General features: G+C 39.8%; 1 protein-coding gene across 1 annotated transcript; it reads right to left on the bottom strand.

Moving 5' to 3' along the window:
* Window positions 1-10,645: 10,645 nt before the first annotated feature.
* LOC131247088 (uncharacterized) lies at window positions 10,646-11,357 on the bottom strand. Its single transcript, XM_058247529.1, has 2 exons — window positions 11,271-11,357; window positions 10,646-11,164 (listed from the first exon to the last, which is right to left on the bottom strand). Exons 1-2 carry the CDS (start codon window positions 11,355-11,357, stop codon window positions 10,646-10,648), a joined length of 606 nt encoding a protein of 201 aa, XP_058103512.1.
* Window positions 11,358-16,923: the final 5,566 nt, after the last annotated feature.

The raw sequence follows: 16,923 nt of genomic DNA, 5'->3' as shown, positions 1-16,923 counted from the left end.
AAGCTTAAAAAAGTCTCAAGTTCAAGCTTCATCATATGTCAAGATCTCAAGCTTCGTGAACTTCAAAGAACAACTATCAACTGAAGAAAAAGAAGATTCAATGTTCATATATTGCTTACAAGGTATGAATGACCCTAGATTGACCATAGGATAGGTCATTTTGAATACATAATTTAATTGGGTCACTTTATAAGTGCATAGACTGTTTTTCGACTAGTCTTAGACTAAGTTCAATTAGTCCTAGTACTGGCTCGACTAGTCCAAGAAATCCTCAACCAGTCCTAAGTTTGTTACTAATTTTTGAGATTTTTTGTTATTGCCTCGACCAGTCTTGAAGACTGCTCGACTAGTCCTGAAGGCTCGACTCAAAGTCCAGCAACTAAAAAGAGTCCCACACGACCAGTCGTGGACAAGACTCAACCGATCATGGAGGCCACTCGACCTGTCGAGCAGGTCCTTCGACCAGTCATGGAACGACCTGATCTTATCGTGCCCAAATTTTTAAAAGTTTGTTGGTCCTTCGACCAATCAAGCTATCCTCTGAGCCAATCGAAGGAAGGATTTCTACACTTATAAATAGAGCACGATTTTCAGAGTTTTATATCCAATTCAAGCAAAATCAAGACACTGCTCTGAGAGATAAGTTAGTGATATTCTTAAGCTATTTAGTGCTCATTTTATATTCTCTTTAATTAGCTTTTTGCATTTGATTTTGTATTTTACATTCCAATTTTATTTGAAAAAGGGATTGAAGTTTTCCCATTTCTTGGAATTAAAATCAAATCAAGCTAGCCTAAGGTGATTTAATCTAAAATCAATTTAGAACTTAGAACCATTTCATAAGTGAGTGTGAACATTGAATATGTACGTTGAACTTCTACTCCGAATTGGTTCTACCAGGCTGCAACAAAGGAGAATATCCAGATAACTATTTTACAGTTTTGTAAATAAATTATTCTTTTGGTTTCTTTGAGATTGTGCCAAAAAATTCTCTTTCTTTTGGTTTATCTGAGGTGATCCAGAAAAGGTTTTTGAATTGTGTAAGGCCACTTGAAAGACACAATTGTGAGGGTTTAAGGCGAACCTTGAAAAACCTATTTTCATAGTGAACACTAATATCTACTATGTGAGGATATTAGGAGTGGTAGGAGTGAAGTAGTTGTGTGGATGTTTTTCTAAACAGTTGGTGTACACACAAGTGAACCACTATAATTTTTGGTCTTGTGGTGATTGATTGATTATTTCATTGTGTGGATGTTATAATTTCCCTTTATACATTTGTGGAGAATGTTGTAATTCTTTTTATGCAAGTGTGGGAATGTTGTAATAGCTTAGTTTCCTTCTTTGCTATTTTATTCTTTATTCCTCTATATCAGTTTGAGTTTTTGATACCTAGACCGTTGTAGGAATCAGGTTGTCCTACCATAAGCCATTGGTTTTTGGTGTAAGGCTGTCCTTAAAACAACATTTGTATCAACCTCTCAATACTTGTACACTAGAGGTTGTTATTTATTTCTGCATTGTGGGATTGTTTAATTACTATCATTATTTATATTTATTTAAATTTTGCATTTTTATTTTAATTTGGCATAGTCCTATTCACCCCCCTTCTAAGACTCTTAGCTCGGCCTTTTCACATGGGCCCACTATATGTTTGGCCCTATGAAGGCCACTCCTTAGGAGCAATGTTAGTTAAACGTCCACTTTGATGGGCAATGATGGTTAATGTCCACAGTGTGACCTTCCCTTAGCCCCTTTGTTAGGTCGATTATTGAGACCGATTATCGAGGCTGTTATTGATGCCGATTATTAATGTCGATTATCGATGCCAGTTATTGATACCGATTATGAGTATGTGACAGCATAACATCATGATACATACCCATACGCATCATTTACATTTTTGTTATGAGATGTGGATGACTACTACATATGCCACAGGGTAGGTTGTTTATAGGGCTCCCTGATAGGCGGAGTTGACCCACATGAGCGAGCGGTATGCGCAGGTTTGATGCATGACTGGATGGTATGACTCATGCATCTATATTTTGGGATATGACTACTATACGCCCTAGCGACATCAGGGTTGTGGCCTCCACAGACATATCGTGGATGGCCAGATGGGACACTGGAAATGTTTGGTTCTAGCATACAGGAGCCATAGATGTCCCTGGATGAAAATTCCTAAACCTCCGTGGCCAAGAGACGCCCCAACGTCTAGACCGAGTGGATACATGAGGGCTCGAGTGTTGAATACCAGTAGGCCGCGTCTCCCACTGCATCGTGATCGGTTGGGAAGGGGTTGTGCCTTACCTGCCCGAGGGTAGTGGGCATAGCTAGGCTGAGTTTGACCAACTCGTAATTGGGTTCACTATCGACGTGCTAGATAGATATTGGCTGACTACTGGCCAGGAGGATAGTGAGGTCTCTTCCACTTGTATGGTTGCGCGTTCAGTTGGCGATGATTGCATGTAGAGTGTACTAGACCCCAGTGATGATCTCAGAGATGTACGGTACTGATATATGGACTTATTGAGCAGGAGTTGCATACTCATTCATTCATTCATTCACTATCCACTGGGGCTGGTGGTGCGCAATTAATTGTTGTGTACCTTCATAAGGGTCAGGATTTTGTTTAGGGCGTGTGACTAACCTGAGGTCAGGAGTTTACCACATTGAGTCTGACTATCTAAATTTAGGTATGGGACTGGTTTGAATAGAAGTCCCTTGTAGTGGACCGCGTAGCCTACGATAGTACTTACTATCATCCCGACTTCACACTCTAGCTTGGTCATTTCATTCGCATCGCATATTGCATTACATTCTCAGCACATAGTGAAAGTGCCATGTTAATAAACTCTAAGTATTGTCAAATTTTGGTGTGTCAAACTAATTCAAGTTTGTATCTTGATTTGTATCAAGCTTGTGCATCTGTTCACATTGAATCTTTGACGTTCATTTTGTTCGTACTAAATTTATCTTGAATCTTTGATGTTCGTTCTGTTCGTGCTAAATTTATCTTGCCGATATTTACGATGAACTTACCGAGATCTTCAAACTGGAAGAAAAGGAAGACTTAGTTTTCAAAAACATTGTGGTTCAAGATCTGGAACTAGAAAAGTTTAAGAACTCATGACCTAGTTGAAGACTATGTTCAATATGTCGAGTTCAAGCTTCGAAGAGCGCAAGAATTAAAGTTACTGAAGTGATTGATAGTTTGATGGTTCATATGTTCTATCTCACAAGTAAGGTATAATTGACTTAGATTGACCTTAGATCATGATTAGATCATTTCATACTTGCGGTCGGTCATTTTGGTCATTTTATAAGTATAAAATTTTGTTCTTTCGACTAGCCCTAGCATTGGCTCGACCAGTCTTAGAATTTCCTCAACTAGTCCAGGATTATTATAAATTTTTAAAATTTTTCTGTTGGTCTACGACCAGTCCTGGAAACTACTCGACTAGTCGTGTGAATAGTGCTTGAATAGTCGTGCGGTACTCGACTCATTTTTCAACAAGTAATCTAGACTCACACGACTAGCCGTGTAGTGTCCACGACCAGTCGAGCAGGCCACTTGACCAGTCGTGGGACCCACAAGGTCAGTCGTGCAATTAAAAAATCTTATCGCGCCAGAATTTTTGAAAATCTATTTGGATAAGGCCAGTCGTAGTTATTTAAATGCCAGTCATGAGAACTGATTTTTCACCTATAAATAGTGCTCGAATTTCAAAGTTTTCTATTTAATTCTTATCATTCTTAAGCAATCACTTTAAGATTATTTTGAGTACATTCTAAGCTATTTTTTTTTACATATTTAAGATTCTTTAAAGTAGCTCTTGTATTTTGATTTTGATTCTCTATTCCATTCTTATGTTGAAAAGGGATATTTGATTTACCCTTTCATGAGATCAAAATCAATGCAAAGCCCATGCTGATTTAATTAAAAATCATCTAGACTTAGAACCCTATATACTTGTGAGACTGAACGTTGAACATCTACATCGTCATCAAGTTGGTTCTACTAGGCTACTTCAGAATCATCATAAAGATAAGTATTTAACTTTTTCTGTAATTCAATTACTTTTTAGTTTGTGAGATTGTTCTAGAAAATCTCCATTTATGGTTTGTTTGAGGTGATCCAGAAAACTCAGAGCATGGCATTTTTAAATTGTGTAAGCCCACTTGAAAGACACAATTGTGAAGGTTTTAGGTGAACCTTGAAAAATCTATTTTTGATTAGTGAACGGTAATATTCTATGGGAGTGGATATTAGGAGTGGAGTAGTTGTGTGGCTGTTGTTTAACAGTTAGTGTACACACAAGCGAACCGCTATAATTCTTTATGTTTGGTGAATGTGTGGTTTATTTCTTTATCTTTTATGGTTTAAGATTGTGGGATGTATTTGTGAATGTGAATGTTGTAATGTTTACATTTCAGCATTGTGTGGTGAATGTTGTAATAGATTAGTTTCTATTTATTTCATATCCTCTTCAGTTTGAGTTTTTGATACTCACCCACGTTCTAGTAACGTTGTCTTGCTATAAACCATTGGTTTTTGGTGTTAGGTTGTCCTTAGAACCAAGTTTGTATCAACCTCTCAATACTTGATTTTTGAGATTGTTATTTCCTTTGGTTATTTACATTTTATTAGGCTATCTTGTTGTTTTTATTTCGCTTATTATTTTTATTTGACATTGTCCTATTCACCCCCCCCCCCCTTTAGGACATTTTGCTTGGCTTTTTCACATAGCATTTAGTTTACTGTGCTACTATATTGCATAACCTTATTAAGGTTGATGGTATTTGTGGACTCGGTATCTGATATTTGGCTTATTACGTCTCCACATTACATAGTTGATCTACATTACTTCCTCACTGATATTGGCTTATTATGTTTTTGCATCACATTGCCTAGATAAGGCTGATGGTAGATGCATACAGGTGGCGTTAGGTCATAGAACCGTTGAGCATAGAGCGTGCAGTGGACTTCTGGAGCTTTTGATTATCGATATTGTATTTCCCTTATGCATTGTACTTAAAGTTTTTTTTATCATAGTGGATTTTGTGATGGTGTCTTGGTTATTGTTCGTGGTTATGCTTATGGTTATGCTTATTGCGAAATAGACTTATGCTGAAAATCCTCCTTGTAGGATCCCAGGATCGGAACTTGGCATATGGTGTTGGGAGCTGAGAATGGGATACTATGGAGGTTGTCGGCGCCGGATTCAGCAATCAGGAATTTTGTGAGCCTGGTTTTCGAGTTTGGCGCGTGACACTGCCTGCTGCAGCATTTTTTGGACGCTGATAGCAGCTGCGTCCAACAACAAATTTATTTTTAAAAAAATAGTGTGGCCCACCTGAAAACTGGATTAACTTCATTTTTTGGCCCGACGCCTAAAATGATCTGGAAAATATGATGGACAGTGTGGATTAGATACTTACATCATGGCGTGGCCTGTTGTGGGTCCACATATGTATGGAACCAAGCTGATTTTTTTCTGTGATTTCCACACCATCCATACTCTTAGGCAAATTAGATGCCGTATGAATATCAAAGTGGGGCCTTCATCATGATTCCCACCCCAATATCAATAAGAGAATAATAAAATTAACACTAATTAGAGAAAATTAGAAAGTGAAGGGAAGAGGACTTCACCTAGATAGAGGAGTGATCTTCTTGGGATATTGTTTTGATGGCCTTGATTGTGAGGGATGTTTTAACTAAGACTTAAGGGATTAATTGGGGTTATTTGGAGAGTGGTTTAAAGGCTTAAAAAAGGCTAAAAATGGCTTAAGGGATGTAGAAAGTTTGGGCACTAAGTACCCAAAGTTTCAACCATACATCCTATATATAGAAAAGAGCTTAATCATTTTGCTTAATCTTATCATTTATGAGTTGTATGGCCCTCATTGATTCATGGAAGATTGTCTCCATGATAATCCCCTAATTAGAGACTTTTTAGCCCATCATAAATGGCCTCCATACCTTTTCGAGAAATATCCTAGCCATGTGTATACATTTTCTTAATTTAAGGAATTGTGTTGTTGACTTTCTTCGTGTGAACTTTATTAATTCAATTATTAGCCACATACATCTTATTAGGGCTTGATTAGTGGGTCTTAATGACCTTCTAAATAAGGTTAGGGAATTCTAGAACTAGGTGAGGTGGCATGATCTCCTTGAATCAAGGAAAATTTTTAACTTTTAGGGTCCTCACTTTATTAATGGTCAATTAAGCTAATTTTATCTTCCTTAAGTAGGTTCCATGTAGTATTATAGTAAGTATTTATTTAATCAAAACATGCTAGGTGTCATGGCTATCCTTGATTTAAGGAAGAGCCTTGAATTTTAGTTAATAAAGCTACTTACCTCATTAAATTGACTTATATGAGGCATGGAGTAGGTTAGCTTACACTTAAGTCTATCTTTAATTTAAACTAATCTTAATGTAATATTTTTAAATATGACCTCATCATCACTTCATGATGGTGTCATTCATTTACAATTTCATAGATATTTGTATATAAAAAGTGTTGGTTCTTCATGCCATAGCATACGTTCAGGGTTACGTGCTCACGAGTGGAAGTTATCGTTGGATTCATCTCGTCGGAGTGGTCATCATGGTATCAGTTTTGGTTATTTACGGTTTCATTACGAGGGGTGTACCTCCTAGGTACTATTAGGGATTCTTTCGAGTATTTAAATTATACATGTAGGTATTACTGGATTTTATTTCAGAAGGTGAGTCTCATCTACTAAACAATCTGTCGTACTTATAGGCTGAGTGGGGTATTACAATTCCCCCCTCATAAAAATTTCGTCATCGAAATTTCTGCTATATTGGATAAACGCGCGCTTCATGATCGAAAAAGTGAAATGACTGAAAACCCTTTGTATTGCAAAAAGGATATCATACATCGGTGACGCTTTTACAATATTTATAAGTTCATTAAAATAAGTGGGGATATTTCTTACGAATGTCTTTCTCACTTTCTCACGAGGGCTTTGCTTCGTTATGGTGTCCCCACTGAACTTTCACCAATGGAATCATCTTTGACTAAAGGACCTATTCCTTTCGATCCAAGATACGAATTGGATGTTCTATGTGTGACACATCCTCATGGATTTTGATTGGTTGCCAGTCGATAATGTGCTCTATCTCTGGCTCACACCTCCTCAACATAGATATATGAAATACATTGTGAACACCTAATAGCTAGGGAGGCAAGGCTAGACGATATGCCACTTGGCCAATTCGCTCTACTATCTCGAAGGGACCTATATATCGCGAGGCGAGCTTCCCTTGCTTGCCAAATCAAAATATGCCCTTCATGGGCTAGACCTTGAGGTAGACAAAATCTCTGATAAGAAGTTCCAATTCCCTACACCGGTGATCAGCATAACTCTTCTGTCGGCTTTGAGTGATGTGCATACTCTTTCTGATAAGCTCTATCTTTTTTGAGGTTTGCTGAACGATTTCAGGTCCGAGCAAACTCCGCTCTCCGACCTCTATCCAATAACTGGGTGACCTGCAAGGTCGGCCGTACAAGGCCTCATACGGAGCCATGTTGATGTCGCCTAATAACTAATATTATATGCAAATTCAGCCAAAGACAAATGATTATCTCGACTACCTTGGAAATCTAGCACACACGCTCTAAGCATATCCTCCAGAATCTGATTGACTCTCTTAGTTTTCCCATCTATATAGGGGTGGTAGGCGGTGATGTACTTCAAAGTCACACCTAAGGCTCGATGAAAGCTCTTCTAGAATTGTGACGTGAACCTCGAGTCACTGTCGGATACTATTGATACTCGCACTCCATGCAGCTTGACGATCTCACTAATAAATAACTAAGCAAGTCGGTCCATGGAGTACGTAGCACGTATAAGTAGGAAATGTGCTGACTTCGTTAGTTGATCAACGATAACTCAGATGGCATCATGATCTCGGGGAATCCGTAGCAATCCCATAATGAAATCCATTGTAATGTGCTCCCACTTCCATTGAGAAATCTCCAGTTGTTGTGGAGTACCTAAGGGTCGTTGATGCTCTCCCTTGACCCTTTTACATGTGTTGCATTGGGTGACAAATTCGACAATGTGACGCTTTATCTTAAGCCACCAATATTGTCTCTTAGCATCATGGTACATCTTTGTACTGCCTAAGTGGATCGTGAATTTAGACCGGTGTGCCTCGGTCAATATTTCTTGCCTTAGCTCGGCATCTTCTGGCACACATAGTCGCCCTTTATAGCGAAGACCACCATCCACACCGATCTGCCAATCGGACAAACCATCGCTACTCATTTCCTTACAGCAATTAATGATCGTTAGGTCAGCCTGTTGTGCCTCAATGACTCGAGATATTAGCGATGGTTGAATAGATAAGCTTGCAAGCTGCATAGTAGTTAACTGCAAGTTCCACTCGAAATCAAAGTCCCTTATTTCTTCCAACATTTGCCACTATCGAACCATAAGGTAGCAATAATTCCTTGTGGCTAATGACTGAGGGCATCAACTACAACATTAGCCTTGCCTGGGTGGTATTGAAGAGAGAAATCATAGTCCTTTAACAACCCTAACCATCTTCTTTGCTGCAGATTAAGCTCCTTCTGAGAGAATAAATATTTAAGGCTTTTGTGATCCGTGAACAACTGAAATCTGACCCCGTATAGATAATGCCGCCATATCTTTACTACAAACACTACCGTGGCCAACTCTAAGTCATGCGTGGGGTAATTCTGCTCGTAGGCCTTCAACTGTCGAGAAGCATATGCTATAACTTTGTCATGCTGCATCAACACACAACCCAATCCAACCCGCGAGGCATCTGTGTACACTACGAACCCTTCGTTTCCAGATGGCAGGGTGAGAACTGGTACCATTGTCAACTTATCTTTCAACTCTGCAAATGTCCTCTCACAGGCCTCACTCCAAATAAAAGGTGCTCCTTTATGGGTCAGTCGTGTCAACGGTGCTGCTATATGAGAAAACCCATGAATAAACCGTCTGTAGTACCCTACTAAACCCAGAAAGCTTCGAATCTCCGTGACATTAGTGGGTTGTCGCCACTTAAGTACAGCCTCGACCTTAGCCGAATCTATGGCCACTCCTTCTCTAGTAATGACATGGCCAAGAAACTTCACTTCTTCCTATCAAAATTCACATTTCTCCAATTTGGCATATAACTGATGATCGCAAAGCGTCTGCAGAGCAATACTTAGATGACACTCATACTCCTCCCGGGTACACAAATATATCAGAATATCATCTATGAATACTACCACAAACTGGTCGAGATAAGGGCGAAATACCTCATTCATCAATTGCATAAATATGGCTGGGGCATTTGTCAGTCCAAAAGACATGACTAGGAACTCTAAGTAGCCATATCTAGTGCAAAAAGCCATCTTAGGAATGTCCTCCTCTCGAACTTGAACTTGATGGTATCCAGAACGTAGGTCGATCTTCGAGAAGAATTATGCCTCCTTAAGCTGATCAAACAGATTGTTAATCCTTAGTAATGGATACTTATTCTTGATGGTCACTTTATTTAGCTCCCTGTAATCCACAAAAAGTCTTAACAATCCGTCCTTAACAAATAGGATTGGCGCTCCCCAAGGAGAACTACTTGGGCGAATAAAGCCTAAAGTCCGAAGTTCCTCTAGCTGCTTCTTCAATTATTCCATCTCCAGGGGCGCCATGCGATACAACATCTTTGAGATGGGCATGGTACTTGGTATCAGGTCAATATAGAACTCCATTACCATTTGAGGAGGTAGGCCCGGGACGTCCTGAAAGATGTCAAGATATTCGCATACGATTGGGATCTCCTCAATCGTTAGGGTCCTTTCTTCTTTTACTAGATAAGCCATTGATGTCCCTGTCTGCTCTGCTGGCAAAATCCTGAACTGGAACTGTGGTTGGCTGATTATAGAGAAGGTGATTGTCCTTTCGAAACAATCTAACGAGGGATATATGTGGCCATCCAATCCATACCCAAAATAACATCTGGCTTCAACATCTTCATAACAAATAAATTGGTGGGTAGGATGTGATCTCCAATCATCACTGGGTAATCCTTGCAGATAAGGCTTAGGGTAGAATGTTCTCCTAATGGTGTGGCTACTAATAATTCTTCTACTACCCTTTCTAACTCTAACCCTAACATTTTTATGAGTGATGATGATATGAATGAATGGGAGGCACTTGAGTCGAATAAGGTGTGTGAAAATGATGAGAAGAGAGTAGTCGTACCCACAAGTATCATTGCTGATGATTAAGGATCAGTCTGCTGAATAACATATACATGAGGTTGGGCAGTCACTACAAATACTACCTGTTGTCTTTGGGGTGGTCTCTGGTTTTGCTGGGAGCGATCTCGACCTTACGGTTGTTGCTACTGCTAGCGTTGTTGAGGCTGATACTGCTGAGTTTGTTGTTGAGGATGGTATTGTTGAGTCTAGTGTCACTGAAAAGGTCTCTGTTGGGGGTGAGCATGAGGCTACTGCCTGTAAGAAGACCTATCCTTCCACTCCATAGAGAGGCATCTAGTGGATTAGAGCAAGACCTGACCTAATGGCCTACTCCACTGCACCTAAAACACGTTCCTCAGAATGCTAGTCGTTGTGAATCTCATTAGGGTTCCTGAATGGCTGATCCTTGCCTAACGAGCTTTTTCGATGGACGAACATGCTGGGTTGGGCCTCCCTTCCTCTTGTTCCTATTATCCTGTCTTCGAAGCGGCTGATCATGAGTCTTGTTCATCTCTTCGAAATCCGCTTCTATGATCTTAGCTTGGTCCGTCATCTCCACAAATGTAGGGAGTCGTAAAGGTACTACCCTACTCCTCAAGCTAGGATGAAATCTCATCTCAAATTTACGAGCTTTCATATTGGAGGTCGAAATCAAATTCGATGCAAAATGAGACAGCTCAATGAATCTAGCCTCGTACTGGGCCACATATAAAGCTCCTTGCTCCAGAGATATAAATTCAGACACCATTTTTTCTCGAACACTATCAGGAAAATACTTTTGGTCGAACTTGTTGCTGAACATGCTCCAACTCCAAACCATACTCAGCCCAGCTTCCTTCTTAACTGACTGCCACCACAACTCTGCTTCTCCCTTAAGTGTGAAGGTGGCAAGCGATACTCTCTGGGAATCAGGACACCCCATCACATCTAATCTTGATAACCTAGGTCCTCCATCGGTTAGCCTTAAGTGGATCTGGCTGCCCTTTAAATCTAGTGGATCACAATGCCTGGAATTCCCGAATCAAAGATGACTGCTCTAACATGGAAGATGCCTCTACAGACCTCCTCTCCTGGCGTTCCATTAGAGATGCCATGGAATGAAGGATTTCCTGAATCGAAGCGTCGTCCTAAGGAATATCTGATGCCTTGGCCTGGTGATCCTCAGATGGCTCGTGCCCTACTGTTACTTTGGTTTTAGTGGCCTTCTTAGGCACCATGATCTGCAATAGAAAATGGATGCCTAGGTTAGCTTCAACCTAAAATAGTCTCTTAAGGTCAAAAAGCCCATCTTCCTAACTTCTTATCTTTGAGACCTAACCGTATCATTTTCTGAGTTCCTTAAAGGGAAGCCTAGTGTTTCAAAGTTGTTAAGTCAATTTTCAAGTTTTAGAACTCTAGCATACTCTTAAATGGTTACTTGTCCATAGGTAATCCCTTATCTCAATCTCTGATACGAACTTTGTCATGCCCCAGACTCGATAGTCTTATACGACCACTATATCTACCGGATCTGGTGCGCGACAAGCCGAACTCTGGGATTGGTACCTAATGCCTACACACTAAGTCCCAAGCTTGGCGTTCGGCATGGTAATATAATGGATAAATCTCACCATTCATTCTTCATAAAAGAGGAACATCAGAGATAAGATAGGTAATATCTGTATACAATTAAAATGGGTACTACAAAATTCCAAAAGTACATCATCTTTCTGCGTGATACATATAAACATCATTTACAATTCAAAATTCCAAAAGTCAAATCAGTCCCCCGATGTGACGCTTAACTCGTGGTTGCTACTTATTTTTCTTCTTTAGATCCTTTACCTAAGTGTTTAAAAGATAAGTAAGTTTTATAACTTAACAAGTGCAAAGTCCTCATGATAAGTATGCAAGATAAATTAACATGAAAGACATAATGAAAGAATTCCCAAAAGTAACAATCTATGCAAAGTGATGTCTTAATGAATGATGAAGGATGATCATGTGTGAGATGCATAAAATAATTGTATGCTAGCCGTAGAAACATCTGTCAATAGTCCTCTCACCATGGACTTGACCGCACTACTCCTGAACATCACCTTCTCGATTATGATCAATACTTTTGGAACTTAGGATCCACCAGGGTCGATGCCCATACACCAGACACCAGCAATCAACCTCGCTACCCACCAATGGGGTTACAACCTTCATTGTGTACACTAGTAGCGGACCTCATTGTGCTTCCCCTCCCCATTTACCACCTCAGCCCTAAGGCGGATCAAACATACCCCTTCTCAACCTGGCCTCGTCAGTGGGAGTCAAATCCATGACCCATGTGTCCACTCGGCCCAACAGTGAGGCGTCCCTAAGTTCCATTAGGGTTTAGGGTCTCTCAACCCAAAGGGCACATCATCCCCTACTATTTTCATATTTCCAGTGTCTTATGATTCAAAATCATCAGTCTTATCACAATTCGACAATAGATTACATAATATGGTTAATCCGTAGTGTTGTAAAGAATTAGGATATTAATCCTTATGATATATCATTCCATAGAATGTATGTTGATACTACATGATAAGCAACTCAAGGATAACTAGAACTCAAAGTATGACGCTATGCAGGGTGCAAGATTACTAAAGAATTACCTACCTAGGTAACCAATCCCTACGTGGTGTTGTCAACTTGTGGCCTTATAGCTTGGTACTTTCGGCTAGAAATTACTCTACCCTTCTTGCTTGATTATGGCTAATCAAATTGTGGTCCTTCTAATTCCTAAACTAGGATACTTAATCATGATTTTAGTTATTACTCGATTCTATCAACCAACCTCCCTTCTTAGGCATGAATGTCCTACTAACAATCTAATTGCATAATGCATAAGTTAATCACTTCATGGTACTGGGTAGTTTAGGTGCCTAGTATAACTAATCAAGATATCCATGATGGTGGGCCTCAAATTTCAGTAATGTAGGGTGGCCTTAATTCTAATACACACCGAAGTACTCATGGTGGATCTATATGGGTTTTGGTTTGGGCTTTGAAGAGGAGAACATATAGTTATTGAGAGGCCCTATATATGGAAAAAAGTTCTATGCAGTCGAGCTCATGAGGACTTCCCATGAAGTCGATCTGTGTGAGCCCACCGTAATACATGTTGAACATCTACCCCATCAGTCAGATGTACCATTCCATGGTGGGCCTAGGGATTAAATATCAAGTCAATCAGTGGCTTGTGTTGGCCACACCAATTACAAAAGTTAAGAGGGCAATCCTCCATTAAAACGTTCAGAATCATTTGTTAGGCCCACTAAGAACTAGTTCACAATTCCAACCCATCCATTATGTGTGTCCCACTTGGATGAGGGGTCACACCCAGTTTCAGATGCATCTAAATTTAAGGTGGGCCCCACCAAGTGTTTTTATATGTTGTAGCCATGTCTCCACATGATTTTAGATGGTATGGGCCACCTAAGTTCCATATACAGCTGATTTTTGGGATATCCCATTTTTTAAATGGGACCCATCAAATGCACGGTGTTGATATTCGACATACATCATGGTGGGACCTATAGCTGGGTCCCATCCTCCCAACCGTCCTCCAAGCAGCAGGACACTGCTTGATGCAACGTCTTTTGGACGCTTATAGCAACAACGTCTAGCATCTTTTTATTTATTTATATATTTTTATTTTTTGTATTTCATAAGTGAGGCCCACATGAGGACATCCACTCTGTCCATTGGATTCCCCAAGTCATGGCAGACCCAATAGGCGCAACAGTTATTATGTTTAGGTGTATAGAAATGTTACGGTGGGCCTTAAAAGGATTTTGATAGTAAATATCATTTTTACCACTGTTTTCTATGATATGGCCTGCCAGAGATTTGGATTGGCTTCATTTTATGTCCCAACGCCTAAAATGATTTGAAAAATCTGATGGACGGTGTGGATCAGATACATACATCATGGTGGGGCCTGTAGTGTGTCCCACACTTCCTAGTGTGTATAAGCAATGGGGACGTTGCCGGCTGCAGTGTCTTTTGGACGCTGACAATTTTTTTAACGGTGTGGCACACCTGAAAACTGGATCAACTTCATTTTTTGGCCCGACGCCTAAACTGATTTAGAAAATATGATGGACAGTGTGGATTAGATATTTACATCATGGCGGGGCCTGTTGTGGGTCCACATAAGTGTGGAACCAAGCTGATTTTTTTATGATTTTCACACCATCCATACTCTTAAGCAAATTAGATGTCGTATGAATATCAAAGTGGGGCGTTCATCATGATTCCCACACCAATATCAACAAGAGAATAATAAAATTAACACTAATTAGAGAAAAATAGAAAGTGAAAGGAAGAGGACTTCACCTAGATAGAGGAGTAATCTTCTTAGGATATTGTTTTGATGGCCTTAATTGTAAGGGATGTTTTAACTTAGAGTTAAGGGATTAATTGGGGTTATTTGGAGAGTAGTTTAAAGGCTTTAAAAGGGCTGAAAATGGCTAAGGGATGTAGGGAGTTTGGGCACTCAGTACCCAAAGTTTCAACCATGCCTACTATATATAGACAAGAGCTTAATCATTTTGCTTAATCTTATCATTTATGAGGTGTATGGCCCTCCTTGATTCATGGAAGATTGTCCCCATGATAATCCCCTAATTAGAGACTTTTTAGCTCATCATAAATGGCCTCCATACCTTTTCGAGAAATATCCTAGCCATGTGTACACATCTCCTTAACTTAAGGAATTGTGTTGTTCACTTTTTTCATGTGCACTTTATTAATTCAATTATTAGCCACATACATCTTGTTCGAGCTTAATTAGGAGGTCTTAATGACCTTCTAAATGGGGTTAGGGAATTCTAGAACTAGGTGAGGTGGCATGATCTCCTTGAATTAAGGAAACTTTTGACTTTTTGGGTCCTCACTTTACTAATGGTTAATTAAGCTAGTTTTATCTTCCTTATGTAGGTTCCATGTAGTATTATAGTAAGTATTTATTTAATCAAAACTTGTTAGGTGTCATGGCTCTCCTTGATTTAAGGAAGAGCCTTGACTTTTAGCTAATAAAGCTAATTACCTCATTAAATTGACTTTTATAAGGCATGGAGTAGGTTAGCTTACATTTAAGTCTATATTTAATTTAAACTAATGTTAATGGAATAGTTTTAAATATGACCTCATCATTACTTCATGATGGTGTCATTCATATATAATTTTATGGATATTTGCACATAAAAAGTGTCGATTCTTCACGCCATAGCATGCGTTTGGGGTCACGTGCTCACGAGTGGAAGTTATCATTGGATTCATCTCGTCAGGGTGGTCATCATGATATAAGTTTTGGTCATTTACGGTTTCATTACGAGGGGTGTACCTCTGAGGTACTATTAGGGATTCCTTCATGTATTCAAATTATACATGTAGGTATTATCGGATTTTATTTAAAAAGGTGATTCTCATCTACTAAACAATCGGTCATATTTATAGGCTAGGTGGGGTATTACATATGTTGTACATGTGGGGTGGGTATTCATTCGGGTCACTCCCAGTGGACCCCGCCTTGTTATATATATATATATACATATATTCTATTCATGCCTTGCATGCTACATGAGGAACTGATGTTAGTCTAACGTGGGTCATACCACATAGACTTATATATTTCTAGTGGGGCATGTCATTCAGTTCCTACTGTCTGTATATGATGTACCGATTAAGGCTAATTATTGTCTGATATGTCTGATCACATTCTAGTGAACTTGGCCTGGTAGGACACACTAAGAACTTGCCTAGTATAATGACATTATGGCCAAACATATGCCCATACGCATCATTTGTATGCATGTTGTGGATGGTGATTGATCATAACATATGTCATTGGGCTAAAATACTTAGGGCACCCCATATTAGATGGGGTTGCCCCACATGATCGCACAGTACACACAGGTTTGATGCATGATTTGGATGGTATGACTCATGCAATTCGCATCTTATATGTCATGATCACTTTACGCCATAGCGACATTGAGGTTATGGCCTCCACAGACATACGTGGATAGCCAGATTGGATACCGAAAATATCTGTTCTAGCATTAGGGCGCTATGGATGTCTTGGGTGAAAATCCCTAAACCCTTGTGACACGAGTAGGATGCTTCAACGTCGAAACTGAGTGGATAACATGAGCGCCCGAGTGTCGAATACCAGTAGGCCGCATCTCCCACTGTGTCGTGGTCAATTGAAAAGGGGTGTGACCTTATCCGCTTGAGGGTAAGGGGTTATAAGCTAGGTTAAGTTTGACCAACTCATAAATGGGTCCGCTGTTGACGAGCCGGGTGGGCATTGGCTTACCATTAGCAAGGCAGATAGTGAGGTCTCTTCCACTCACTTGGTCATACGCGCGATGGGGCAACAACCAATGTTGGAGTGTACAAAACCCCGGTGATGTTTCCAATGACGAACTGTACCGATACATGGACTAGTTAAGGATTGGCATGCTTTCTTTGCATCTCCAGCATATGATATTCGACCATGTAGGCCTTGCATTGCATAGCCTTGGTATGGCTAACATTATTTATGGACTTACCAGTTTAGCCTTTCATCATTTTCGCTTACTCTGACATTTGTATGCTTGGCACATGCATTGTGCGCACATGCAAGCACTCTTTGAGCTT

The sequence above is a fragment of the Magnolia sinica genome, chromosome 1 (genome assembly GCF_029962835.1).
Source record: "Magnolia sinica isolate HGM2019 chromosome 1, MsV1, whole genome shotgun sequence".
Taxonomy (NCBI): Eukaryota; Viridiplantae; Streptophyta; class Magnoliopsida; order Magnoliales; family Magnoliaceae; genus Magnolia; species Magnolia sinica.
This window is presented reverse-complemented; position numbering and strand designations above follow the sequence as displayed.